At 41.2% G+C, this 27,188-nt stretch overlaps 1 protein-coding gene across 3 annotated transcripts in view; it reads right to left on the bottom strand.

The window, feature by feature from the left end:
* ELMO1 (engulfment and cell motility 1) overlaps nucleotides 1-27,188 on the bottom strand; it is a 584,995-nt gene that overhangs the window by 430,670 nt on the left and 127,137 nt on the right. For all 3 annotated transcript variants that reach the window (XM_025292040.3, XM_025292041.3, XM_006053724.4), the window contains exons 3-4: nucleotides 7,512-7,552; nucleotides 6,389-6,461 (exon numbers count right to left, since the gene is read on the bottom strand). In XM_025292040.3, the coding sequence (XP_025147825.1) occupies nucleotides 6,389-6,461; nucleotides 7,512-7,552 (114 nt within the window). The remainder of the gene's footprint in view (nucleotides 1-6,388; nucleotides 6,462-7,511; nucleotides 7,553-27,188) is intronic.

Raw genomic sequence — 27,188 nt, 5'->3', positions numbered from 1 at the left:
GGCCAGCTTCAAAGACGAGTCTGGATGAGGCATGGCTATCTCTATTTTTACAAAATAAGAACTTCCGGAAATAAGATACTGCCAAGGTATATTACTATACTTCACACATTCTGAGGTAGGTCTTAGCACATGGGGACCAAATACCATTGTGAAACTGTGAGAAAACTTCAAGGGTCCACCAGTACATGATCTCCTAAAGGTGCCTTCTACCATGCCCTGTGCTTTCAGGGAACCTACCTCTCTGCATGCTTAGGGTTAAGGATAACAAGGCAATTTTCCTGTTTCCTTAAAAAATATAGTATTAATCAATGATACTATTTTAGATAATCCAGACCAAAGGCAAATGAAAATGTATTTGCTAATCTCTACTGAGTAGAAGACTATCTGTTATAACTTCCTCCATGCCATCTTAAGGAATAAGGAGGTCATAATAGCGTGGCTCAGTGGTAAAGAATCTACCCGCCAATGCAGGAGATGTGAGTTCAATCCCTGGGTCAGGAAGATCCCCTGGAGAAGGAAATGGCAACCCACTCCAGTATTCTTGCCTGAAGAAGCCCATGGACAGAGAAGCCTGGTGGGTTATTGTCCATGGAGTCGCAGAGTTGGACATGACTGAGCGTCTGACATGCGCACAGACTAAAGCCGGTAACCAATGCTCACAGGTTGTAACAGCCTATATTTATTGTCCTGAGGCAATTATTAATACCATCAGGATCAATGGCCTAGTGTCAGCAAAAAAAGGGGGGCATCATAAACTAGGGCCCAGGTGGTAGGGACTCCAGGATTTCCAGGAGGTGACATAGGTAGATTGGAGGCAGACCCACCAGGGTCCAAGCCTCGGCTCAACCACTGCTCATCTGTACGACCTAAACAAGCTGTTGCATAATCTTTCTCTTGTCTCATTTTGCTCATGGTAAAATGGAGATAATAATACTGGCATCATCAGACTGCCATGAAGATAATGGACCACCCACTTTAGCCCTCTCTCTATATATAAAATTATCTTTTCAGAAGACAAATTCTACTAGAATACTTAAACAAATGGGCCTACATTGAATTAAAAGGCTTCTTCACAGCAAAGGAAAGCACTGACAAAATGAAAAGGCAACCTATGAAACAGAGAAAAGTATTTGCAAATCATATATCCGATAAGGGGCTAATATCCAAATTAAATAACAAGCTCACACAGCTCCATAGCAAAAACAAAAACAAAAAAACACTCCAATTTTAAAAAATGGGCAGAGAAAGTGAATAGACATTTTTCCAAAAAAGACAAGTAGTCAACAAGTATATGACTAATCAGTATCATCATTAAAGAAATGCAAATTAAAACCATAATGAGAAATCACCTCACACCTGTTGGAATAGCTATTATCAAAAACAAAACATAGAAAGAGATACGTATTGGTGAGGATGTGAAAAAAAAGGGAACCCCCATACGCTGTTGGTGGGAATGTAAACTGGTATAGGTACTAGGGAAAACATGAAGGTTCCTCAAAAAAAAAAAAAAAACAGAATTAAAACACGATCCAACAGTCCCATTCCTGGGGATACATCCAAAGGAATGAAAACATGATATTGAAGAGATATTTGCATTCCCACATCCATTGAAATATTACTCACAATAGTCAGGATAGGGAAACAACCTAAGAGATGTCATGGATGAATGAATAAAGAAGATGTGGTAGAAATATACAACAGAATATTATTTAGCCATAAGAAAGAAGGCAATCTGGCCATTTGTATCAACATGGATGTACCTTCATGGCATCATGCTAAGGGAAAGAAGTCAGACAGAGAAAGACAAATACTGCATGGAATCCCATATCTGTGGAATTTTTTTAAAAAATAAAAAGTCAAACTCATTGAGGCAGAGAAACAGAGAGTAGAAAAAGTGGTCAGGAGCTGAAGGTTGGTAGAAATAAAAAGAGGTTGGTAAAAGGGTACAAAACTTCGGATTATAAGATGACTAAGGTCTCAGGATCTAATGTAAAATATGATGACTTAGCTGATAACACTGTATTGTATAGACATGTGCTAAGAGATTAGAGGACTTCCCTGGTAGATCAGCTGGTAAAGAATCCGCCAGCAATGCAGGAGACCCCGATTCGATTCCTGGGTCAGGAAGATCCCCTGGAGAAGTGATAGGTTGCCCACTCCAGTATTCTTGGATGTATTGGTGGCTCAGTATTCCTGGTGGCTCAGACAGTAAAGAGCCTGCCTTCAGTGTGGGAGATCCAGGTTCAATCCCTGGGTTAGGAAGATCCCCTGGAGGAGGGCATGGCAACCCACTCCAGTATTCTTGCCTGGAAAATCCCCATGGACAGAGGAACCTGGTAGGCTACAGCCCATGAGATCGCAAAGAGTTGGACATGACTGAGCGATTAAGCACAGCACAGGGCAAGAGACTAGAATTTAAATGTTCTCACCAAAGAAATAATTAAAGGTGATGCCTGTGTTATGAACTAGATAAGCATCATTTCATAATGTGTATGTATATCAAACCACCATGACATATGCTTAAATATCTCACAATTTTATTTGTCCAAGTACACCTCAATAAAGCTGAAAAATACACAATTCACTTTTTATTTTGTATTCTCTCTCTGTCTCTGAGCCATCATTTTGAAATATAAAGTTTCTGGGGCAGAATCTGAACTTGTAAATAGCTGAATCTTAATGTTCTCTAAGCATTTGCATGCTATGCTTCTGCTGAACGCTGCTCGACAATATGACATTTTTTTCCCTTGTGCTGAAAAACAAAAGTTAATGGCCCAATAAGCAAATGAAGACAATTTCAGAAAATGGGCTTGGATAACATGAGAAAAGCAGGGGAGGTGCCTTCCTGAGGATCTTAGAAGACCGTCAACATCCGTCAGTTACAGAATATGTTAACTTGTCCTGCCAGAGCTGGAGAATTTTTCTTCTTTAAAATTACAGGTGATATTTTATCTCTGCCAGTGGGAGGGGAACCACCTCATATACAAGGGAAAGTCAGTAACTAAGAATATGCACAAGTTTCAAAAATTAGTCAGTGGTTACCATGGTAACGCAAATATTGCCTAACAACTCACTGGGCTGTAAGTAACCAAGATGATGCTAAATACATCACTTCAAAATGGGAAATGGACTCTATTTTTAGGAATACTTGCAAAGAACTAGATGGACCTAACCGCAGACTGAAGGTGGCTCAGATTGACCCCTGTGGACCCAGGATGCAAGGTCCATCTCCTGCCCTGTGTGCATCGAGTTCTGTGTCACACGCATGTGCTATGCCCAGAGACAGCTGCAGGAGGAAGAGTGAAGACATTTTATTTACAAACAAAAAACGAGCTTTCTCATTCCTTAAACTTTTAGTAAAGGAAGAATCCTTGCTATTGGGCAGTGAAGACGTAACAGATTAAGGTGGCAGTCCCTTTACATTCAATGTTAAGGATCTCCTCAGAGAAAATAACTAGCATGCCCAATGAAATAATAATTTTCCTTTTGATTTGAGTAGTTTGAATTTTCTGAGTAGATATTAATGTTAGTTGGAATAAAAGTATAAACAATATATGAATTTTTAAATTATTCTAACAACTGACCGTACATCAACACCCTCCTAAATGAAACTTAGCATACGACTTCTGTTCATGGTGCACGGTGCCTGGGACACTGGGGCCCCAAGTCTTCAGAAAAGTGGTCCCAGAGCAGTGTTCTTCCTAATGGTCCCTGAGTATCTGCATCAGAATTCCAGAGGGCCCTTACAGTGTAAAATCCTAGGCCATATCTAAGGCCCACCCATTCTGAGTCTCGGAGGTTGGGATCTGAGAAATCTCCATTTAAAAAAGATGCTCCCTGTGATGTTGATGTTCTCTGGTCTGCGAAGCCCATCCTTAGCAATCACCAATAAATTGAGGTCTCCTGACAATGAAGACAGAAGACGGACAGTCATTAGGGGACACAAACCAACATGGTTTATCAAAGGCAGAGCTGTTGTGACTCAGTGGCTTTTGGGCCACAACCTAGGGTATAAAACCAGCACAAAATACTTGTATTATATGTGTGTGTGTGTGTGTGTGTGTGCGTGTATGACCCAAGTTTTTCAGAAACAACATGAGTGATGTACTCTGGCCTACTTTTATTATATTCTAATTTTTAATGTTACGGCAACCAACTAAATTGATTTCACTTCCCACTAATTGGTGGTGGTTGAAAAACTCTATTATAATATCTGTTGTCCTATATTTTTATCACTTCATAATTTTTAAATTTTTTCATATCGTATCCTAAATAGTAGAAAGCCATTCAGTCTTTTCCAATATACCCCCAAAGTCACAATATTTTAGTTACCTTTAAAAGGTGGATCAAGGTAAAGTGAGACAGTCTTCTGTTTAAAGGAATCAAAAACAATACATTCAACTGCTAGCATTTAACTTTTATTTATTTACATTCTCTTTATCTCATAAATAGCATGCAGATTATATAAGTGTTAGGGGAAGCACACTGATTGAAACCGCCCACCCTGGCCAGACACCATAGTACCCATTTGTATGAGCTGTTTTATGACAGGAGATCCTGATAAGGAATATGGAACTAATAAGCCACCACCAACTCCCGAAGAGTTCAGGAAAGGTTGAAAGGAGACACCGCGTGTCCGTCCACTTCCCAGAATCCCTCTCGCTAGCATCCATCTTGGCTGAGCGATGTGTGTGCCACCAGGAAGGACTCTGAATTAGAATGATTGGCCAAAGACCACCTGGAAACTAATCCCATCACCATAAAACCCGAGACTGTGAGCCACGAGGCAGAGCAGTCCTCCTGGGTTCCCTTACCCTACTGCTCTCCACCCGGGTGCCCTTTCCCAATAAAGTCTCTTGCTTTGTCAGCACCTGTGTCTCCTCGGACAATTCATTTCCGAGTGTTAGACAAGAGCCCAGTTTCAGGCCCTGGAAGGGGTCCGCCTTCCTGCAACATAAGTATAAAATAAATGAAAAATCTTAAGAAAGTGAAGCAAGAAGAAAAGAAAGACACAAAATTGAGTGCTTAAGGAATAAATCAAAGGAACAAGTACAAGTAATAAAGACAACACAGGCCAGGAAATCCAGGCTACATGTTAACTCTCAGCTTTCTGGCCATCAGTGTGCAGAAGAAAACATGATCAGCTATGAAAATTCCAGGACCCATCTGGGAAGAATAAGCAATTTCTAAGAAGCATTTCCAGGCCTCTGGCTGTCTTCCCTTAGGGCTGGACTGAACACTTGTTGCCTCCTCAGGGTAGAGAGGGCAGTCACAGTGGGACAGACCCTATTAGTGCCTCCACCTTCCGCCACCATTTCATTCACAGGGACACTGAAGATCGCTCTACGGATTGGGACAAAGCAAGCCAGGAGCCATAGGCCACCCGGTTCTCCCTTTTCTTGGAGCACTCTATATTCACTTCTGTCCCAGAGCTAGCCAGCTTCCTGTGATGAAAACTGAGACCCCATCCTCTTCCTCCCCACCAACCCCAAAGGCCATCAGCTCCATGAGGACAATTTTGGCTCCTACGCCTATCAGTGAGCTCTCCATAAAACCGAGCTGAATACTAAACTTCTCCAGGAATTCCCCAAAGGAAAAGTGATAGAAGCACAAAGATCTGAACTGGCTTCTTGGTTCTATGGTTTATCACTCCTGAGATATTAGCTAAGCCACCTGACTGCTCCGATTCAGTTTCTTATCTGTTAACCAAAGTCAATGCGGTTTCCACCACAGGTTAGTCTTGTGGACGAAATCAACAAACAGATGTAAGGAGGCGGGCCCAGTTTCCGGCACACAGCAGGTGCTCAATAAATGTTACTTTTCCCTGCTCCACAGAATCTCTAGGATATTAATTGTACTTCCTGCTAGAGCCACTATAGTATTACAATCCTTCTCTCACTTCCAATTTTCCCAGTTAAAATCACCCACGAAGAAAGCAGAGTTCCCAAGAACCACAGAACACTCAATGCCTACACAAGGCCACCTTCAAAATGGTTTTTGTCATTGTTTGAATAACTTTAAGCAGGGCTTAGAGGTTATCCTGAGGAAAAAAAAAAGTCTGAGAAAGGAAAGCTTGACTAAGTCATTAAGTATCAAATAAATACTTAAACCAAGCAATAAGGAAGAGAGATCATTAGTGAATTCACTGTTAGAAGGCAAATGCTGTTGCTAAAACAGAACACAGAAACATATTTGGTCTTTACTCTTGAATGGGCTAAATATCCCCTTGTTAATACTAAAGTAGCGGTTGGTTGCTTTGCAGACTCTGTTTTCGTGAGAGATGTAAAATTTAGACCAGCATGTTTAGTCTTGAGCAGAGAAAACATCAGCTATGTTTTAATTTCCTTTAAATATAAGTGTTCCAGATTAAATAACGTGGTTGACCTACCTTTTCTGTGATATAGAAGTTTGAACTATCAGCATGCTGCAGTGCAAAGTATTCATGGTTTGCAAGGGACCATCTGAAAAATGCAAGCAAAAGCTGATTACAAAAACAAAAAAGAATCATTTTCATGTTCATATGATACAGTTAGATGAACTTAGCACCCTGTGATTGGAACTGGGCCAGTACCCAAGATACGCACAGGGTAGTTCCTAAAACAAAATGACTTTAGCCCCCTTATCATGACCCTGAGACAAGATCTTATTTCAAGCCTATTGTTCACCCTTTAAGTATTTTATCTTCACAGCTTTGAGGGAGGGCTCATTAAATATAAAGTTCCATTCCTCCCTATGATGAAGGAGTAAATGGAGCAGAAAGAGGAAAACAAAGGAAATGAATGCAATTTAAATTTTTGATAATTGTTACATTTCAGTTGTTTCTGTAGTCTACCATCCCCAATCAGTATGCTTGCTGTAGACTGGAACATTTCAGTTAAGAATTGTTGTTGTTTAGTCACTAAGTCATGTCCCACTCTTCTGTGATCCCACAGACTAACTCGCCAGTCTCCTCTGTCCATTTAAGGATCGCAGGTCTTAAACAAATTCCAGGTAAAATTCTATTCATAGTTCTGCCTTAAAAATTCAAAAAACCTCAGGCAACTTCCATATGCATGGATTGTTAGAGCAGCCCAAGAGAAGTAGGAAAGCTCACTATCTTTGTGAAGTTCCACGTGGCAGCACAACCACCCACTGATCTGTCTTTTAAATTATTTTATCTTCTGTGGGGACCTGAGTGGTCTTCTCATTTTATATCAGATGAAGTGTGCACTCAACTTCGGGAACTTAAGACTGCTTCCTGCTGAATAGGATGAATGAACCACATCTTTTCAAAGTAAATAAGATCAATCCCAGTGTCCACATATCAGAACTTCTACACTTCCCACTCTTTGAGAAACAGAGAGAATGTTTTGGTAGAAAAGACAAGGAAATATTACACAGTAATTCTTGGTGTCTTGAGGCAGGTCAAATAGTGACTTAATGAGTAATATTTAACAACTGCACAAGAATATTTTATTTGCCTTTCAATATGCTGCCTGGAGCTCCCTGGATAAATCCTGAGTAACACTTACCCATCACAGACTTCCTTTATTATTGCAGACAGTGGTTTTTTCTGAAAAATAGAAAAAAAGGAAATACTTTCTGTTAGTTTCATTTCATCATTTTAAGCTCTAAAAAAGAAGAAGAAGAAGAGGCCTAATAAAGACACTTAAGTAAGAACAATTTACATTTTCTATTCTTGGTTGTCAGTGAGTTTGTTTTTCTCAAGGTTAATAATCGACCAGCCATCACCACCAATTGCATTAATGATGTATTATCCTTTGGGTCCCTTTTTTGTTGAACAAAATATACATCATATTTCACTTGAAAGTGAAAGTGTTAGTCGCTTAGTCATGTCCAACTCTTTTCGATCTCATAGACTATAGCCCACCAGGCTCCTCTGTCCATGGTATTGTCCAGGCAAGAAAACTGGAGCAGGTTGCCATTTCCTTCTCCAGAGGATCTTCCTGACCCAGGGATTGAAACCAGGTCTCCTGCATTGCAGGCAGATTCTTTACCATCTGAGCCACCAGGGAAGCCCCAGTATTTAACTTAGCCACATTAAAATCAGGATGAAACATAGTTTTGGTCAAAGATCTCATAGGCAATAACAACCTACAAAGTCAATTGATCACCAGAATTCCTCAAGAGTAGTACATGGGTTGGAGAAGGCAATGGCACCCCACTCCAATACTCGTGCCTGGAAAATCTCATGGACGGAGGAGCCTGGAAGGCTGCAGTCCATGGGGTCGCTAAGAGTCAGACATGACTGAGTGACTTCACTTTCACTTTTCACTTTCATGCATTGGAGGAGGAAATAGCAACCCACTCCAGTGTTCTTGCCTGGAGAATCCCAGAGACGGGGGAGCCTGGTGGGCTGCCGTCTATGGGGTCACACAGAGTCGGACACGACTGAAGCGACTTAGCAGCAGCAGCAGCAGTACATGGGTAGGACAACCAGTAGTTTGGCTTTTTGCAAACAAGCTTGGATGTAGGGTAATTTTATGAGAACATGAGGCAAATGGAGTATGAAGCGTAGTGACATTGTTCCTACAAAGTACATAGAATTCTTCCCACAGCTGTGGTCCCGGCAAATGTCAATCACGCAGGAGCTTGAGCAGGGCACACTCGAGTAATGGGACCATGTCACCACGTGCTGTGGTGTCAACTGGCGGCTGACTGCAGCTGTACTCTTGGCCTAACAGCCACAGCTGTGCTCTGCCTGCCTCCAGATAGAAAGAATGTAGTGAAGAGACACAGACAGCTCATCTAGAGATGTTGAAACTCTTTCTGCTTTGGATGTAAACAGACCCCAGCTGTCTCCTGGGATGGGCAGGAGTGTGTCTACCAAAGGAACACATCACAGACAAGAAACAAATGGGGAAGAGAAATCAAAGAAATACAACACATGGTCTTGGATTTTCAGATACAACCACAGAATAGCATCTAAACACTTTCTCCTCCTGTCCCTCTGCACACTGTGGTATGGCAGAAGGAATTTGAATCAAGCAGAATTGGTTTAAATCCTAGCTGTGTCAACTTGCATGCAGTGAGACTGACAACTTCCTTAGTTTGCTGAGCCACAACTAGCTTATATGCAAAATGGGCAGAAGACCTACCCATTCCTCAGGGTTATCATAAGAATTAAATGAAAATTAAAATAAAGGGCAAAAGACTCAAAAATGGGTTAGGGCTCCACTTCTTTACTCTCTCGTGTCACTAGAAGAGCTTGATTTCCTCTTTGCATCCTTGCCCTTGGACCCAACATTGCTAGGTCCCCCTCTTGGTTAATTCCAAGCACCCCATTCTTCACAGTCCTTCCTAAGGGCTTCAGGGCCCTGGTAAAAGCTCCAGTGCTGTCCTCAGTGTTCCTCCAATGCTCTCCTGCACTCTGGAGCCCTAGGGTCTATGACTAAGCCCACCACCATGTTTTCAAAAGAACGTCTGCCTGCAACTCTAAATGCAGTGGGCAGAAGAGGGACCAAGAATTGTGGAGGGGTGGAAAGACAGTACATATTAGCATTTTGAGTTAATCTCTTTTAGACTAAGATTAGAAATGGAGATTGGATTCGACAATGAGGTTACATGTTACAACTTGAGGCCTTTGTAAGAACTTGTCCATTGTTTACGGCTCTGGCTGTGAGTCAAAGAGCAAATGTACACTCCCAACCAAAGGAGAAAGGAGCTTTAGGAACAAAACTTTTTCCATAAATTGAGGATTTTGCACTTCAGCTGTCAGAGACCTCTCCAGGCTATTAGTATTTCATGAGAACCTACCAGTCTCCTAGATAAGCTGCAGTCGTTCAGATGGTAAAGAATCTGCCTGCAATGCAGGAGACCTGGGTTCAATCCCTGGGTTGGGAAGATCCGCTGGAGAAGGGAATGGCAACCCAATCCTGTATTCTCACCTGGGAAATCCCATGGACAGAGGAGGAGCCTGGCAGGCTACAGTCCATGGGGTTGCAAAGAGTTGGACACAACTGAGTGACTGACACTTATTTACCTACCAGTCTCCTAACTCCCCCAATCTTCTTGCATCCTCAAAACTAAAATATAAATAACAGGGTCAAATTTCAGACTTAAATTATATTGAAAGGACAGATGGAGCCAAGAAAGTATTGCTAATGATGTAGGAGAAGGCATTTAAATTACTGCTTTCAGAATGGGAATTCTTAAAGTCTAGGTAACTTAGAGGAATTCAGATTTTAATCCAGGTCTAATTCATAGTTTCAGAGTCAAATTTGAACAGACAGAAGTGGGCTTCTAGGACTATTATATCTAGAACATTCTGAAGTTGGCTATATGAAAGGAGTAAAGACTCTGGAAGAACAAAGTTTAGAGATTTAATAGAGAAAGATTAGAGAAAAACTTTAAACCCCAGAGGAAAAGGACTCACAGTTAACATAACTGCATCCTTACCAATTAAAATGAATGCTGTGTAAGCATGGGCTGGTCCCACGGCCTGCATCCTACACCTGCCCCCTCCCTTCTTTACATGTTCCAATGAAACACTGAACTCCACCACCCAAACCTAATTCCAATGACTTCACAATTTTCAACTCCCTTAATTCGTCCACATTTTTAATGTCATTACTACCGTCTTTTTGAAACCACCTTTCCAGAGTTGCTGTATTTCCTTCCATCTCCTACAGTTATAAGCAATAATCCTCTGATAAAATCCACGAGATCCTTCATTATTTGTTTTACTTCTAACATCAGATTTATGTTTCTATCTCTTCTGTTTTCATTCAACTGGTCAGTTCCTCATTCATTTCAGCTGTCCCAAGTCTGCAATCTGATTCCACTCTTAGAAATCTCTGGCAGCTTGTTAGAAACAGCATGTTAACTCTCCTTCAAGCATCTTATTACATGTACAAACAAAAATCATTACTCTCATGATTCCCTAACCCAATAATAGCATGTCCCCACCCCCAAATTCTCGCCATCTCAGTCATGATTTTTTCTGTCTATGACACCACTATAGCCCAGAGCATCATTAACCTTTATTTCTTCACACTCTGGGTCTGATTTGTTACAGGTAGTATTACATCTTCCTCTGTGACATTCATATCATTACTTCTCACCTCCTCCAAATTGCTCTTCTAAAATCTTAGCATTCCTCATTCCAACTCCTACCAGATAAATCATACCCCAGTTCCTTCACTCTTAATTCTGCTTTCTCAGCCCCAGTGCCTTTCCTGAGGAAGAGCCCATTATTACTAGCATTAACTACTTGCCATAAATTTCCAGTCAAACATTACACTGGCCTATCAAACACAGATTCTGGTCTTGCATTAGTTCCTATATTTGTATTACCTACGTCTAGTAGTTCTCTCATGTAGGTTTCTAGAGAACTTATCTTTGCCTTCTCTATTGTGTGAAATACAGATATCTACAAGACACTGAGTCTCATCAATACTTCGCAAAAACCTCTCTCTGCTTTATCCCTTCCAGACCTAAACTACCACCTTTGGTTAAGAATTCTCAGGATCCTGGCATCAGATCCTTGCAAATAAGTCTGTACATCGCCAGTTTCTTTCTTTCTAATTCCTGCATTAATTATAATTAGTTAAAATTAGACTTTCCCCATAAACTTTGCTCATGTTGTTCTTTTGCTCTAATATCCACCATAAATCTTCAATGACCATCACCTGTATTGTACAAATCTCTTAGCTTGTCATCCAAGGCCTTCCACAATCTGGTCTCAAGCAATCAAACTGTCCACTAATGTTGTACACGTTCCCCATACTTTTGGATTAGCTAATGATCCATCCAAAAAATCCCACCCCCATATTTTTACTTTATGCCATTTTTTAAATATTATTTTTGGCTGTGCTAGGTCTTCATTGCTGTGAAGGCTTTTCTCTAGTTGCAGTGGGGTGTATCCTCTAGTTGTGATGTGCAGGTTTCTCTTTGTGGTGGCTTCTCTTGTTGCAGAAAAGAGCTCTAGGGCTCGTGGGTTTAATAGTTGCCGCTCCCAGGCTCTAGAACATGAATTTGATGGTTGTGGCACATAGATTTAGTTGCTCCACCACATGGTGGGATCTTCCTGGATCAGGGATCAAACTCATGTCTCCTGAATTGGCAGGTGAATTCTTTACCACTGAGCCACCAGGGAAGCCCCAGTGTTTAGGCACTAAAGTTGTCCCCGACTCTTTGTGACCCCATGGACTGTGGCACGCCAGGTTCCTCTGAACTTCCACCATCTCTCAGAGTTTGCTCAAATTCATGTCCATTGAGTCAGTGATCTCAACTTCTGTTGGCCCCTTCTCCTTCTGCCTTCAGTCTTTTTCAGCATCAGGGTCTTTTCCAGTGAGTTGGCTCTTTGCATCAGGTGGCCAAAGTAGTGGAGCTTCAGCTTCAGCATCAGTCTTTCCAATGAATATTCAGGGTTGATTTCCTCTAGGATTGACTGGTTAGGTTTCCTTGCAGTCCAGGGGACTCTCAAAAGTCTTCTCCAACACCACAGTTCAAAAGCATCAATTCTTCAGCCCTCAGCTTTCTTTATAGTCCAACTCTCACATCCATACTTGACTACTGGAAAAACGATAGCTTTGACTAGATGGACCTTTGTTGGCAACAAAGTCCCTCTATACTTAGCATATTAAATGAATCACTCCTAAGGACCTAGTATATCTGTCTTATTTTCTTGTCCCTTGAAAACAAGGTATCTTAATTCATCTTTGTAAACCTTCTCCACCCCTCAGTATTAGTTGCACAGTTCACAGATGCTAACAGGATATAAGAGGAAACAATATATTTCTGTTAAACGGAAAATTCACTTACTTTAATTTTTTAAAAAAAAAGAACCAACAGAAAAGCCTTGACTATAAAAGTAAACCATTTCCTAAATGCCCATCAATAGATGAATTGATAAATGGTACATATATACAATGGAATATTACTTAGCCATAAAAAGAATGAAATGAGTCATTTGTAGAGATACGGATCGACCTAGAGAGTTTCATACAGAGTGAAGTAAGTCAGAAAAATAAGTACTGTATATTAACACATATATGTGGAATCTAGAATAATGGTACAGATGAACCTGTTTGCAAGGCAAACATAGAGACATACATGTAGAGAACAAATGTGTGGACACCACAGCGAGGGGAGAAATGGGGGACGGGATGACTTGAGAGACTGGGATTGGCATATATACTATGACTACTACGTATAAAATAGGTAACTAATGAGAACCTATTTCTAATGGAGAATCTTCATTGGAATGACTGATGCTGAAACTGAAGCTCCAATACTTTGGCCACCTGAAGTGAAGAACTGACTCACTGGAAAAGACCCTGTTGCTGGGAAACACTGAAGGCAGGAGGAGAAGGGAGTGACAGAGGATGAGATGCTATACAACTGGATAGCATCACTGACTCAATGGACTTAAGTTTGAGAGATAGTGGAGTCAGAGGAGCTTGGCCTGCCACAGTCCATAGGGTAGCTATGTATAAATGTGTATACATATAGCTCATTCACTTTGCTGTACAGCAGAAACCAACACAACATTTTAAAGCAAGTATATACTCCAATAAAAAATAAGAAAAATGATTAATGCATATTAAAAAGCAAAACAAAAGAAAAAAACAACCAACAACATCAAAGTAAACCATTTCAAAGTATAGCCTGGATTAATCAGCACGAATCCCACTTCCTACCATGTAAACCACTGTGGGGTGGCTATAAGCAGCTGCTTAGACATGTGAAGGTTGTCACCACTCCCCACACAGACCACTCTGTGATTCACAGCTTGGGAGAGAACTGAGCCAGCCAGCTGATGAGGAGTATAATTCAACAGGTGATAAAGCAGATACCAATCAAATGACTGTCACCATCCTTTAGCAAGGCCACACAGGTGGGCAGGAACTATTGCTGTAAACAGGAATGCAACAAGATACTCCCAAATACACTATTTTGGTAGCAGTGCTTTGCTCACTTTCTATATAAAACCTTCAATCTGACATGACCTCCTTGCCTGACTTAAATTCTAAACTAAAGTTTGGCTCTATGTTTTAGTTAATATTTGTTCAGGTTACATAAGATGTTTTTATAATAATGCAAGTTTCACCTGAGGAAAAGAAAGCTTCCAAGCCATGCTTGGAAGTTCACTAAAACTTGGGAGTAGGGTGACAAGCCCATTGCCTTAGTAGCTTTCTGTGGACCCACAAAATATTTGCCTTTCATCTCATTGAGAGAAAAGCCCAGAAGAAAAGAAAATTTGATCTAGAAGGATAAAAACTGGTTCTTCTCTGAGTCCATAAACCATAAAGGAACTAAAATAAATTCTACACTCTATACGAATATATCTCCATGTAAAATATCAAGGCAAAATTATTTTAATTGCCTGAGCATGTTTTTGTAACTTAACAAAAATCATAACTAAATCCCTTAAGCTTTTTGCTTTGAAGGTCAAATCGGTCTTCTCAGACTCAGTAATGAACTAAGATGGAAAGAATAGAAATGTTTTTAAGGATAACCCAGAGGGTTAGTCAGTTACCAGATTTCCAAGTGCAGGTGATTGGGAATTAAATAGACTCTCCACTTGTTCCCTTTAGCAATGGTGAGGTCATCGTTCACCACATGAAAGTATTTCTTCTCTTTATACTAATTGGAGAAAATTTCAATAATGACACAAATATTTTTATTCATCAAACAAAGTATGCATTTCCAAATGAATTTTATTGGCAAAGTACTATGTGCCAACAATTATATTCATGGAGCAAATAAGCTTTTTGTTGTTGGGTTTGTTTTTTTAAATTTATCCCTCCCTTTTAAACTCTTACTCTCCAAAAGAATTCCTTTATTCAACTTAATTTATCATAGACTACATCCAGAAAGCCAATTTCCAGTACAAAAAGATTTTTATTTACTTTTCATAAAATCACCTAGATTCCTGAGAATGGTCAAATTCACTAGCAATTAGCTTGTGATCTATATCTCTGCCTCTGTTCTCACATGGTGAGAACAGTTCTCTCCTCTTCTTACAAGAAGGATGTAAATCCAGGGTGATTCCATCACAAGATACACAATTTATATATAAAACCCCTTTTTCAAATAAGGTCACCTTTTCATATTCCAGGTGTTATAATTTGGACATACCTTTGGGGCCACTGTTAAAACTACTGCAACTGGGTAAGAAAAATATATTTTTTTTTTAAGGATTAGGGAGAAAAGAGAATGCACCCTTTTCTCCCTAATCCTTAAAGTGGGTGTTGGTCCTTCACTTTTCTTCCTAAACTCTTTCTTGCTTTTAATGAAATGCCAGTGTCCCAAATCCCTGAATCCATGCCTCCCACTATGACCCCTCTTCTAAGGTCTGATCCTGCATTTCCAACAAGCCCTGGCAGATCCACGTGAAAGTCCTGCCACCTCTTCAAGATTAGCACTACATTCTCCTCCTCACTAAACCAGATCCTCCTCCTGTCTCACTTTTATCTCAAAAAAAAAAAAAAAAATATATATATATATATATACGCACACACATGTATTTATATCTCACTCTCCCCGCCCAAAGCTCATGGTTCCTTTCAGACATGAGAGGACCCCCAGAAGAAACATCCTTGGGGATCTCCAGTTGTTTATTTCAGAGGCTGTGGAGTCCAGCCTGCCTTGAGGCACGTTCCCCGGACACAGCCCAGCTGTTGTCCCTCGTCCGTGTCCCCTCGCTGATGAGTGCAGTTCCCATTCAACCACCTGTTCCTGCCTGTTGGCAGCACACTTGGCCTGGGGATACTATGTGACCCAAATGCTCACCTCAGAGCTCGCAGGTCCCCTCTGCCCACATTTCTGCCTTGACACTCGCCTGTGGAGGCTGATATCTCCCTCATCTGAAGTGATACACACTGGTCAGCAACTATAAATTGTGGGCTGCCGTTCCTACCTCTGACATCCACTTCTCAGGCCCACGTTTGTCCTAAAAAGAGCACCACATCAGAAAGAAAGCTTGGCTTCTTTAAAACCTTATTTATTTCTAATGTTTTTAAAGATATGGGGTGGGGGTATGCTTATGAGATAGCAGTAGGGACACCAGAAAAGCACTCAGAATGCTGAATTTTTATCAACAACTTGCTTTTCTACATCTTACCCCAACTATAAGCACTGGAATAACTTTAGAAAATGATTTCCTGGGGTAGAACCCCAACTTCTGCAGCCCCTGGTTTTGTAGCTTTAGGCTTACTACTTCTCCTCTCAATGTTTCCATTTTCTTTTCTGAAAATAAAAGTAGCACCTCATTTGTAGAGTAGTGAGGACTAATTGAGAGGATGTTATATCAAACTCTCAAAACCGCACCTGGTACACAGCGAGGCACTGGATACGTTACCTCTGAATAGGTTCTTTCATTTTGTGTATCCAGCTTGGACACTTTGCAGGTACTTTCTTTAAATGTTGGTTAAGAAAATAAAATACATGAATGAATGAATATCCAGTTCTTCTTCCTTCTTCCTGGAGTGACTCCAGCCCCCAGTGCTGCCTTTGGCACTCATCTCATCCTGTTCTTTACTCTTCAATGCATTTTTGTTTCCTCTGCCAACCAGATTATACACATTTGGAGGGAGACACTGCCTCTGAGACTCACCTCTGTCACTTCCCAAGCAAATGGCTGCTAGGCTACAAGGCGTGCAATTAATGAATTTTTTTTTTTTTTAATTAAAAACACATCTTTTTTCAGACTTTCAGCTTCTTTCCCTTTCTTCTGGTTTCTTCCAACTGCCTCTGAAGGCCAGGCAGAAGCTAAAGATGGAAGACAGCAAGAGAAAGGCAGGAGCAGTCTCCCATCACCACCTCGTAGCCACTCTGCCAGAGGGCCATTGTCAGACAGCCCTGTAATTGCAAAACCATTTTCCACCAAGACTGAAAGTTCTTGGTCCCAGACTATTATAAAGTCTTTCTCCAGTGCTTTCAAAGAATGTGACAGATGCTTTGTTTTGACACTTTGAGGTGGTACAGCACAGCACCTGGGATTTTTACTTTCTTTTATAGATGGAAATTCATTGAACATATTCTGCCCAGCAGTTATGAGTAATGTTGGTCCAGAAAGAAAAGAAAGCCAGCTCCTAAATGTCAGGACACCTCTGAGAAGGGATATATGCATGTTGACTAAGACGTAGCCCACAATGTGACTTGGGAAAACTTTCAGGTGCAATAAGTAACCCATCTAGTTCCCCGAGGTGCCTCCTGACACCATGTCAGAAACACCAGTCATTTTTATAACAGCTTTATTCTTCCTTCAACGAGCCTGGTGACTGCTCTCCATGCTTCCAACCATATACCTTTAATATGGAGGAATCAGATGTCTCTTAGAGGTGTGTATGAATATTCTGTTTTCCTAATAGCTGCTTAGATAAACTGAAAGTTAATGACAAAAACCACACTTCCCTGAGGCAAATTTACTAATAGCTGGTTCTTGGAAAGCAAACATTTTGACAACAGTTCCAATGGGAATCACTGACACAAGATTCCAGTGACGGTTAGAAATGACAAAGGCAGGGGGTGAGGGGAAAGGACTCACAACTCCGTCTCCAAAGCAGTAAAAACTACGTATCCCATTAATTTTAAAAATAGAAAGATGACATGCTATGACACCTTTTTCTCGACAGATGATTTGTTTCAAAAATAGTTTACTAAAAATGACTTGTTTCAAGCTTTATGAATCTAATTAAATATTAGATTCAGCAAGACCAAGTGCAATCTTTGCATCATAAAAATCACCAGACTATGCAAATGACAGACACAAAAAATAATCAGTACTCTCACTCAGTTCAGTTCACTTCAGTCGCTCAGTCATATCCGACTCTTTTCGACCCCATGAATCGCAGCACGCCAGGCCTCCCTGTCCATCACAACTCCCGGAGTTCACTCAAACTCACATCCATCGAGTCGGTGATGCCATCCAGCCATCTCATCCTCTGTCGTCCCCTTTTCCTCCTGCCCCCAATCCCTCCCAGCATCAGAGTCTTTGGCATGCGGTGGCCAAAGTACTGGAGTTTCAGCTTTAGCATCATTCCTTCCCAAGAACACCCAGGGATGATCTCCTTTAGAATGGACTCTCATTAGTAATAAGTTAAAGAGGAGGAGAAGCTTCGCTTTCTCTTTTAGGTCCTCTGATATACCTCTGCTCAGTAGAAACTGTGTTCTGCTTCAATTGAAAGCAAAACTGCAATTTTAGAAAATGACAAAAATGTAGAGATGAACAATGCAAAAATAAAGCCCTACTCACATCAGTTATCTATTCTGAGTCTTCTTCCTTCTTCTTGACTATTTTACATTGTCCTAATACCAATGTTGCTATGGATATAATTTTTTTTCCAAATTTCAATATCTCAGGCAGTAAAAACAACAACTTTCCCAACTACTATATCCTTCTCTACCTTCCTTAATATCTGTCTTTTCCAAGAAGTGCTCCCAGATAATTCCAGCCTGTCTGGTGGGCCATTTCATTCCACCACACCTTGAGTCAGTTCAGTTCAGTTCAGTTCAGTTCAGTCGCTCAGTTGTGTCCAACTCTTCGGGACCCCATGAACTGCAGCACGCCAGGCTTCCCTGTCCATCACCAACTCCTGGAACTTACTCAGACTCATGTCCATCAAATCAGTGATGCCATCCAACCATCTCATCCTCTGTTGTCCCCTTCTATTCTGCATTCAATCTTTCTCAGCATCAGGGTCTTTTCAAATGAGTCAGTTCTTCACATCAGGTGGCCAAAGTATTGAAGTTTCAGCTTCAGCATCAGTCTTTCCAATGAATATTCAGGACTGATTTCCTTTAGGATGGACTGGTTGGATCTCCTTGCAGTCCAAGGGGCTCTCAAGAGTTTTCTCCAACACCACAGTTCAAAAGCATCAATTCTTCAGAGCTCAGCTTTCTTTATAGTCCAACTCTAACATCTATACATGTGAAAAACCATAGCTTTGACTTAGACAGACTTTTGTTAGCAAAGCAATGTTTCTGCTTTTTAATAGGCTGTCTAGGTTGGTCATAACTTTTCTTCCAAGGAGCAAGCATCTTTTAATTTCATGGCTGCAGTCACCATCTGCAGTAATTTTGGAGTTCCCCAAAATAAAATCTGTCATTGTTTCCACTGTTTCCCCATCTATTTGCCATGAAGTGATGGGACCAGATGCCATGATCTTAGTTTTCTGAATGTTGAGTTTTAAGCCAACTTTTTCACTCTCCTCTTTCACTTTCATCAAGAGGCTCTTCAGCTCTTCTTCACTTTCTGCCATAAAGTATGTCATCTGCATACCTGAGGTTACTGATATTTCTCCCAACAATCTTGATTCCAACTTGTGCTTCATCCAGCCCAACATTTTGCATGATCTACTCTGCATACAACTTAAATAAGCAGGGTGACAATATACGGCCTTGACGTACTCCTTTCCCAATTTGGAACCAATCTGTTGTTCCATGTCCAGTTCTAACTGTTGCTTTTTGACCTGCACATAGATTTCTCAGGAGGCAGGTCAGGTGGTCTGGTATTCCCATCTCTTTCAGAATTTTCCACAGTTTGTTGTGGTGCACACAGTCAAAGGCTTTGGCATAGTCAATAAAGCATTCTGGAACTCTCTTGCTTTTTCGATGATCCAAGGGATGTTGGCAATTTGATCTCTTTGAACCAGAGATCAAACTGCCTTGAGTCAAGTGTTCTCTTTTATATGGAAATGAGTGCGTGATTCACTCTGTGACTCAGTTCAGGTCCTAAGGTCTGCCTACCTTCTCTTCTGTGAAACAGTCCACTTATTTGTGTTAAGCTCATATGTGGAAGGTTAATCCTATTTATGTGCATGGTATGAAAGTATTGATAAAAAGTCAGACAAGCTTGATAGAATAAACAGAAATGACTGCTGATTGTGATGGATAAGGTAATAGCAGACCAGATGGGTAGATATGAAAAAGCCAGATAAGCTCTGGAGGCAAAGTAGGGTTCAAGTTCAATTTAAACACAGGATTATGAATGTTTATCAACTGTGAAGAAACTGACATTAAGACAGCTGTCAAAAGAATACTAAGCCATAGCAAAGAGAGTTTTAAGAAGTAAGTTTACTTTTTTTTTACTTTTTAGTTCCCCTTCTTCTACTTCTTGTCTCTCTGTGCCATGTAGGTGGTTTACTGTTTGAGTGGATGAGTGGTTTACCATGAGTGGATGCACTAGCACCAATTCACCTTTCTTTTTGAAAAAGTTTATTTATTTGGCTGCATTGTGTCTTAGTTGTGACACATGGGCTCAGTTGCCCCACAGTACCTGGGATCTTAGTTCCCTGACCAGGGATCAAACCTGCGTCCCTTGCATTGGCATGCAGATTCTTAACCGCTGGACCACCAGGGAAGTCCCCTATCTTTATTTCTTCAGTGGTAATGGATGTGCTGAGAAACGTGCCAGCAAGTAGTGGAGAAACATGGGCTTCTAGGTCTCAAATGTATGTCCCATGAGTGTGACCATGGCTACGTGAGGCTAAACCACAGCCTGGAAGAACAATAAAACAGGCTCTTCTGGAAGGATCTGAAATAGGCAAACGTATGACTACATCAAGAACTTTTAAAATTGCCCTACCTTTGACATATCATTAACCCACACTTTCATTGTCTATCATTATTTGGTCAGCCCTTCTGATAATAATGATAATAGCAATAGCTATCATTTACTGAGTGACTACCATATCCCACCGCAAGATGATGTTACTAAGCCTACATTACAAATGAGAAAACTGTACGAGGATCTCAAAATGTTAAATAGCTTGCTCACTTGTCTCACTTCTTTTTGTATCCTCTGTCACTATCCTGTGCTGTCCTAAGTCACTTCAGTCATATCTGACTCTGTGCATCACTATGGACTGTAGCCCACCAGACTCCTCTGTCCATTGGATTCTCCAGGCAAGAATACTGAAGTGGGCTGCCATTCTCTTCTCCAGGTCACTATCCTAGGCCATGACATAATTATTTCTCACTTGGGCTACTGCAACTAATTACTGTCTAACTAATCTTTCTTATTTAATTTTATTTCTCACAAAACAGTTCTTTAACTTCGACCCTCTAAAAATGCAGATCACATCATGTACAGTCAAACCTTCTTCTAAGAAACATTCCTTTTTTTTTTCATGACTCTTGGACAGAGTATTGAGTCCATACAGTTCCTCATGACACACCCTCTATCCATCCAGCGGGCCAAATCCAGAGCCCCATGTGGAATTTCTTTCAACTCCAAAGAAGGAAGGTATTAGGCAGGATCTCAAATATTACCTCTCCACCATTTCTTCCATTCTTGTTCTTTGTAAGTAGGATTGCCAGTTAGACACAGGATGGGACTTCTTAACCTGTCCTTTCAAGATAACTTCACATTTGTATTTTTTGTTCCTTTATCTTTTGGAATATATTCTGGATGTATTCCTTACTTCCAGCCTCCAAGTTACTGGTTCTCTCTTTAGCCAAACCCACCATAGAATAACTCTGTGTATTTTACTGCTTTTTTCCTGTTGTAGAGTTTTTCTTACATTTTATTTATTACTTTTACATTTCTGAGATTTTCAATTGTTTCTTTCTCAAATTTATCTATTCTCAATTTATGTCTACCCATTTTATGTGCATAATTTCCTGTTTGTGAAGATACTCTTCTCTCTCTTTTAAAGTCCTTCCTTTGAGGGCCCATGACACACTTATTTTTAAGTCCTCCCTTGAGCGCTATGTTCCTCTACATTTACCAGATGGAATAGAGCCACCTGGAGCAGCAGCACCCTGTGTGATAAAGAGGGACCAGATGCAAGTTTTCTGAGATAACTGACTGTATAGAAAGGCTGAGGGAAAGAGGAGAATCTAGGAAGACATGCAGTTGCAGCTTCAGCAAACTGGGTATATGTTCATATATCACTGAGAAAAGAAATTATTAAGGAAAGCAAAACTGCACAGGTTTGGGGGTGGAAGGAACAATGGGGACTGATTTTGACCATTTTGAGTTTAAGGTGCAAGGGGCATCTAGATGGTCAAAACAAGTAACAGATAGGCGCCATTCATATGGGTCAGGAGGTCAAGAATGATGTGACAGTGGAAATTATGAGCATCTTATGGTGATAAGGCTGATGAATGCAAATAGATCACCACAAACTTGTTCCAGTGTAATGATCATGGCTCAGATGGTAAAGCATCTGTCTAGAATGCGGAAGACCCGGGTTCGAGCCCTGGGTTGGGAAGATCCCCTGGAGAAGGAAATGGCAATCCACTCCAGTACTATTGCCTGGAAAATCCCATGGACAGAGGGGCCTGGTAGGCTACAGTCTATGGGGGTCACAAAGAGTCGGATACAACTGAGCAATTTCACATCTCAAAGTCATTTGGCTGTCTTTTGATTATGGAATGCTTTGATGGAAGGATAAAAATAGATCTTCATAAAGTCAATTCATAAGATAAAACAATATATTTAGAATGCGTGGTGGGGACAAGGGGAGGGATGTTCTTCTCAAAGGGCCACTCCTTTCATAACTGTATTTAATTGCATCATCAGACAGAGAAGGTATAAACATCACCTATTTCCTTTGCTCCTATTCTTATGACTGTCGCACACATCAGGCACTGTACTAGGCACGGGGAACACACATGGCCTGTGCAGAGCGTCACATAATGAATAAGTGGAGCCATATGGACTGTTACAAATGCATATAACAAGGGCCTTGATCTGATCTGAGAAATCAGATGACTTTTAAGGAGTTTACATTTCATCTGGGATCAAGAGGGAATGGGAGTTAGATGAGCAGAGAAATGAAAGGATGGTAACTTCCAGTTAAAAGAAAAATCACATTTGTAAAGGCTCTGAGAAGTGTGCAGTTATGAAAGAAAAAAAAATTCACTTATAATTAGAACCAAGATAGGAGTTTGGCGGAAGTTGCAGTAACTCTAAGCAAAACTGGTGAAGTAAGCAAAGGCTGGGGATAGCAGGTTCGTAGCCAGAACGTCTAGATTTTATTCTAAGTGCAGTGGGAAAGCACTGAAGGTTGCTAGGCCTGGGAGAATGCCTTAGAAGGGAAGTAAGAGTGGTGACCAGAAGGCCAGCCGAGGAGGCAAGTGGAGGCAAGCGAGAGCAGTGAGGATCAAGAAAAGGTAGACAGAATCAAGAACCACTGAGGAGGTAAATTCCACAGGATTTGCTATTTGAGAGACTTTAGGAGTTGCAGGGGAGGTTGTCCAGCACCATGGTGGTACCACTGACTCAGAGGACTCATGAGTACATCTGATGGAAATTCTAGAAAAAAAAACAAACGAACCAGAAAAGCACATATTTTTTTTCCCCTGAGGCTGCTCTCATTCCCGAGAAGTTCTGGGCACCTTGCACAGGTCTACACACCCCTAGAGACAAAGTGCAAGCTGCCTTTCTCTAGAACAAAGCACCTTTTTATGAGAACCCAGAGTCCTGCTTCATGCTGAAAGCTACATATTTATATACCCCGCCACAAACTGCCAGTTGACCTAACAGGAAAACAAAGTATACAGTGTGACATACACGAAAGGTTCTAGAAATGTGAGATGTCTTAGTCATCAAAACCTTAAGGAAACATGGTTGATAAAAGGTTCTGTCCCGAGTTACCCAATCTGCTCTTAGTGACAGAGTTGAGGAAGGGAAGTAGACGGAGGAGAATATCACCCCTACCTACCTAGAAAGCAAACTGAAATCTGCAGTTCATCTTCAGAGAAAAAGCAGAATGCTGGAGTTCATGCTTGTGCAATTAACCTGGGTTCTCAGCCGAGGGGAAACATATGTTTTCCATCTTTCTCCTCCAAAGCATGGCAAACTCTAAGATTTTAAGAGATTATACACATTCTCACAAACAAAGGGAGAGAGCTAAAACCAGAAAGGGAAGTTCTTCGGTCACTTTATATTAAAGGAAGTTTAAGAAATAGCTGTTACGATACCAAATCCAACAGTTGCAAAAATCAGATGAGCCATGACTTTTCCTGTCTCAGTATCATTCTACCTGGTTATGACAGCACAAAACCCAGCAGTGTAACATCACACAGGCTTCATCACACTTTTCTTGCTGCTGCTGCTGCTGCTGCTAAGTCGCTTCAGTCGTGTCCAACTCTGTGCGACCCCATAGACAGCAGCCCATCAGGCTCTGCCATCCCTGGGATTCTCTTAAGCGGGACCAAATAAGCTCTTGAAAGTGTCATGTTTGTATTCTTTATAAAGTAAGAAAAAGCGAAGAACTATTAGGACCATTTTACTGAAGGAAGCATTAAGGACTCCCTAAACATGACTGTGGGAGCCAGAGGCAGCACCAGCAGAGAGAAATGTATAGGGCCGCACAACAACAATTTCTAAATCTGTGTCCAAGAACATCAGCATCACTACAAAGCTTGAAGAAACAGGAATCCCCAGCTCTTGAACCACATCTACAAATAATCCTCTCTGTGTTCAATATGTGTCATGGACAATTCAGATGCAGAACCAAGCTTGGAGCCACTGATTTAGTCCCTCCTTGATAAGAGGAAATTTGTCCACCACCCAGGGGACATTGGCAATGTCTGGAGACACTGTTGGTTGTCACAGATGGGGGAAGGAATGCCACTGGCATCTAGTGGGTAAAAGCCAGGATACTGCTAAACTCCTCAAATGCAAAGCACAGACCACAAAACTTCTCCAGTCTAAAATGTCAGTAGCGCTGAGATTGAGAAAGTCCAATGTAATACAACCGTTCAGGAAAAGAGTTCAGGACAGGCACAAGACTTTTCATTTCTGCAGGGCAAGGGTAGAACCTTGTTTTCCAGAAATTCAGTCTCATTTTCTTGATTCTATGGGATCTTTTTTATTATGAACACTGTGGCAAAATACACATTACATTAAAATTACAATCTTAACTATTTTTAAACATACTGCTCAGCAGTGTTAAATACACTCAAATTGTGTATTCTATGTAATTGCAGGGAAGTCAAGAGATACCTGGAGTAACAGGCAAATTTGGCCTTGGAGTACAAAACAAAGTAGGGCAAAGGCTAACATTTTCTAACAGAGTTTTGTTAAAGAGAACGCACTGGTCATAGCAAACACCCTCGTCCAACAACACAAGAGAAGACTCTACACATGGACATCACCTGATGGTCAACACCAAAATCAGACTGATTATATTCTTTGCAGCTAAAGATGGAGAAGCTCTATACATCAGCAAAAACAACACTTGGAGCTGACTGTGGCTCAGATCATGAACTCCCTATTGCCAAATTCAGACTGAAATTGAAGAAAGTAGGGAAAACCACTAGACCATTCAGGTATGACCTAAATCAAATCCCTTACAATTATACAGTGGAAGTGACAAATAGATTCAAGGGATTAGATCTGACAGACAGTCAATCCTGAAGGAAATCAGTCCTGAATATTCATTGGAAGTTCTGATGCTGAAGCTGAAACTCCAATACTTTAGCCACCTAATGTGAAGAACTGACTCACTGGAAAAGACCCTGATGCTGGGAAAGATTGAAGGCGGGAGGAGAAGGGAATGACAGAGGATGAGATAGTTGGATGGTGTCACCAACTCAATGGACATGAGTTTGAGTAAGCTCCAGGAGTTGGTGATGGACCGGGAAGCCTGGCGTGCTGCAGTCCATGGGGTCGAAAAGAGTTGGACACGACTGAACTGAACTGAACGTGATTGCATCTGAATTCAGAATGTTTATTTGGAGCTCAACTGCTTTAGTTCACCAGGCTCTCAATATTTAAATGTCTTGGGAATTACAGGTTTTTAGGCTGAAGAGATAACTTTAATGCACTTAAGGAAAAGTTTGTATTATTGGTTCCAGTCTTGCTTGAAACATAAGAAAATGGTTCTATTTCATGTATGACCCTGAAAAAAAAAACATAATTGGCTCCTAAATGATTAGTAAGCAGGGCGCTGAGTGACTACGTCACTGAATCCCCACAAAGTCAGGAAGGACCTAAGAATATTGACAGTTCATCCTTACAAAGCAGGAGGCTTGTCCCGTCACACAGCACTTAGTGGCAATCCAGATTTTTGAGTCCAAATAAGCCCATCCAAAGGCTGTGCCTGTAAGCACCAGGCCAGTCTGCCTCTCCCAGTGTCCAACCCCAAAGAAACTCCCACGTTTCAAGGCTCTGTCTCATTTCAGGTGGGCTCCTTCAATGATAACCCAGACCATTCACCATCTTTTCCCTAGTTTTTAAATAAATTCAGACTTGGCTTTCATCATACACTGTGTCCCAGGAAGTCATCTTGTCAGTGGATGGAGGAGGCAAGCTGGCAGTGGTAGAAGTGTCCGTTTAAACGAGGCTGTTGTTACTGGTGTGAGCCACTGAATGCAGCCATAAGGGATGGAGAGACCCAAAGAGAACCACCGAACACACAAAATAAGACAGACAGAAAAGGACAAATACTGGTTTGATCCCTGGGTCAGGCAGATCCCTTAGAGGGGGCAAACCACTCCAAAATTCTTGCCTGGAGAATCCCCATGGACAGAGGAGCCTGGGGAGCTACAGTCCATAGGGTTGCATGAGTCGAACACAACTGAAGTGACGAAGCACACACACAATATCACTCATATGTGGAATCTACACACACACACACACACAAAATTCAATTTCCTAGAAACAGAGGGTAGAAAAGAAGTTGCCAGAGGTTGGCGAGTGAGGGAAATATGAAGAGATTGGTCAAAGCATACAAACTTTCAGCTGTAAGATGAACATGGCCTGAGGATTTAATGTAAAACATGGTGACTACAGTTGATAATACTGTACTGTATGATTGAAACTGTCTAAGAGAATAGAACTTAATTATGCTCCCGGCTTCCCTGGTGACCCCGTGGCTAAAACTCTGTGCTCCCAGCACAGGGGGCCCAGGGTTTGGTATCTGTTCAGGGAACTAGATCCCACAAGCCGCAACGAAGACTGAAGAGCCTGCATGCTGCATCTAAGGCTTGGTACAGCCAAATTAATAAATAAATATTTTTAGAGGAAAAGAAATGAATTGTTCTCACCCTATGTCAATTGTACCTCAATAAAGCTGAAATGAAATTTAAAAAAGAGCTACCAAACAGATTTATGATTTAGTACAAACGGCCTGGATTTTTTAGTGTCACCCAAAAGTGAAAGTGAAAGTGAAGTCGTTCAGTCGTGTCCAACTCTTTGGGACCCCGTGGATTGTAGCCTACCAGGCTCCTTCCTCCATGGGATTCTCCAGGCAAGAATACTGGAGTGGGTTCCCATTTCCTTCTCC

Source organism: Bubalus bubalis, chromosome 8 (genome assembly GCF_019923935.1).
Source record: "Bubalus bubalis isolate 160015118507 breed Murrah chromosome 8, NDDB_SH_1, whole genome shotgun sequence".
In the NCBI taxonomy this organism is placed as follows: Eukaryota; Metazoa; Chordata; class Mammalia; order Artiodactyla; family Bovidae; genus Bubalus; species Bubalus bubalis.
Note: the sequence above shows the minus strand (reverse complement) of the source record. Positions and strands in the feature narration are given on the sequence as shown.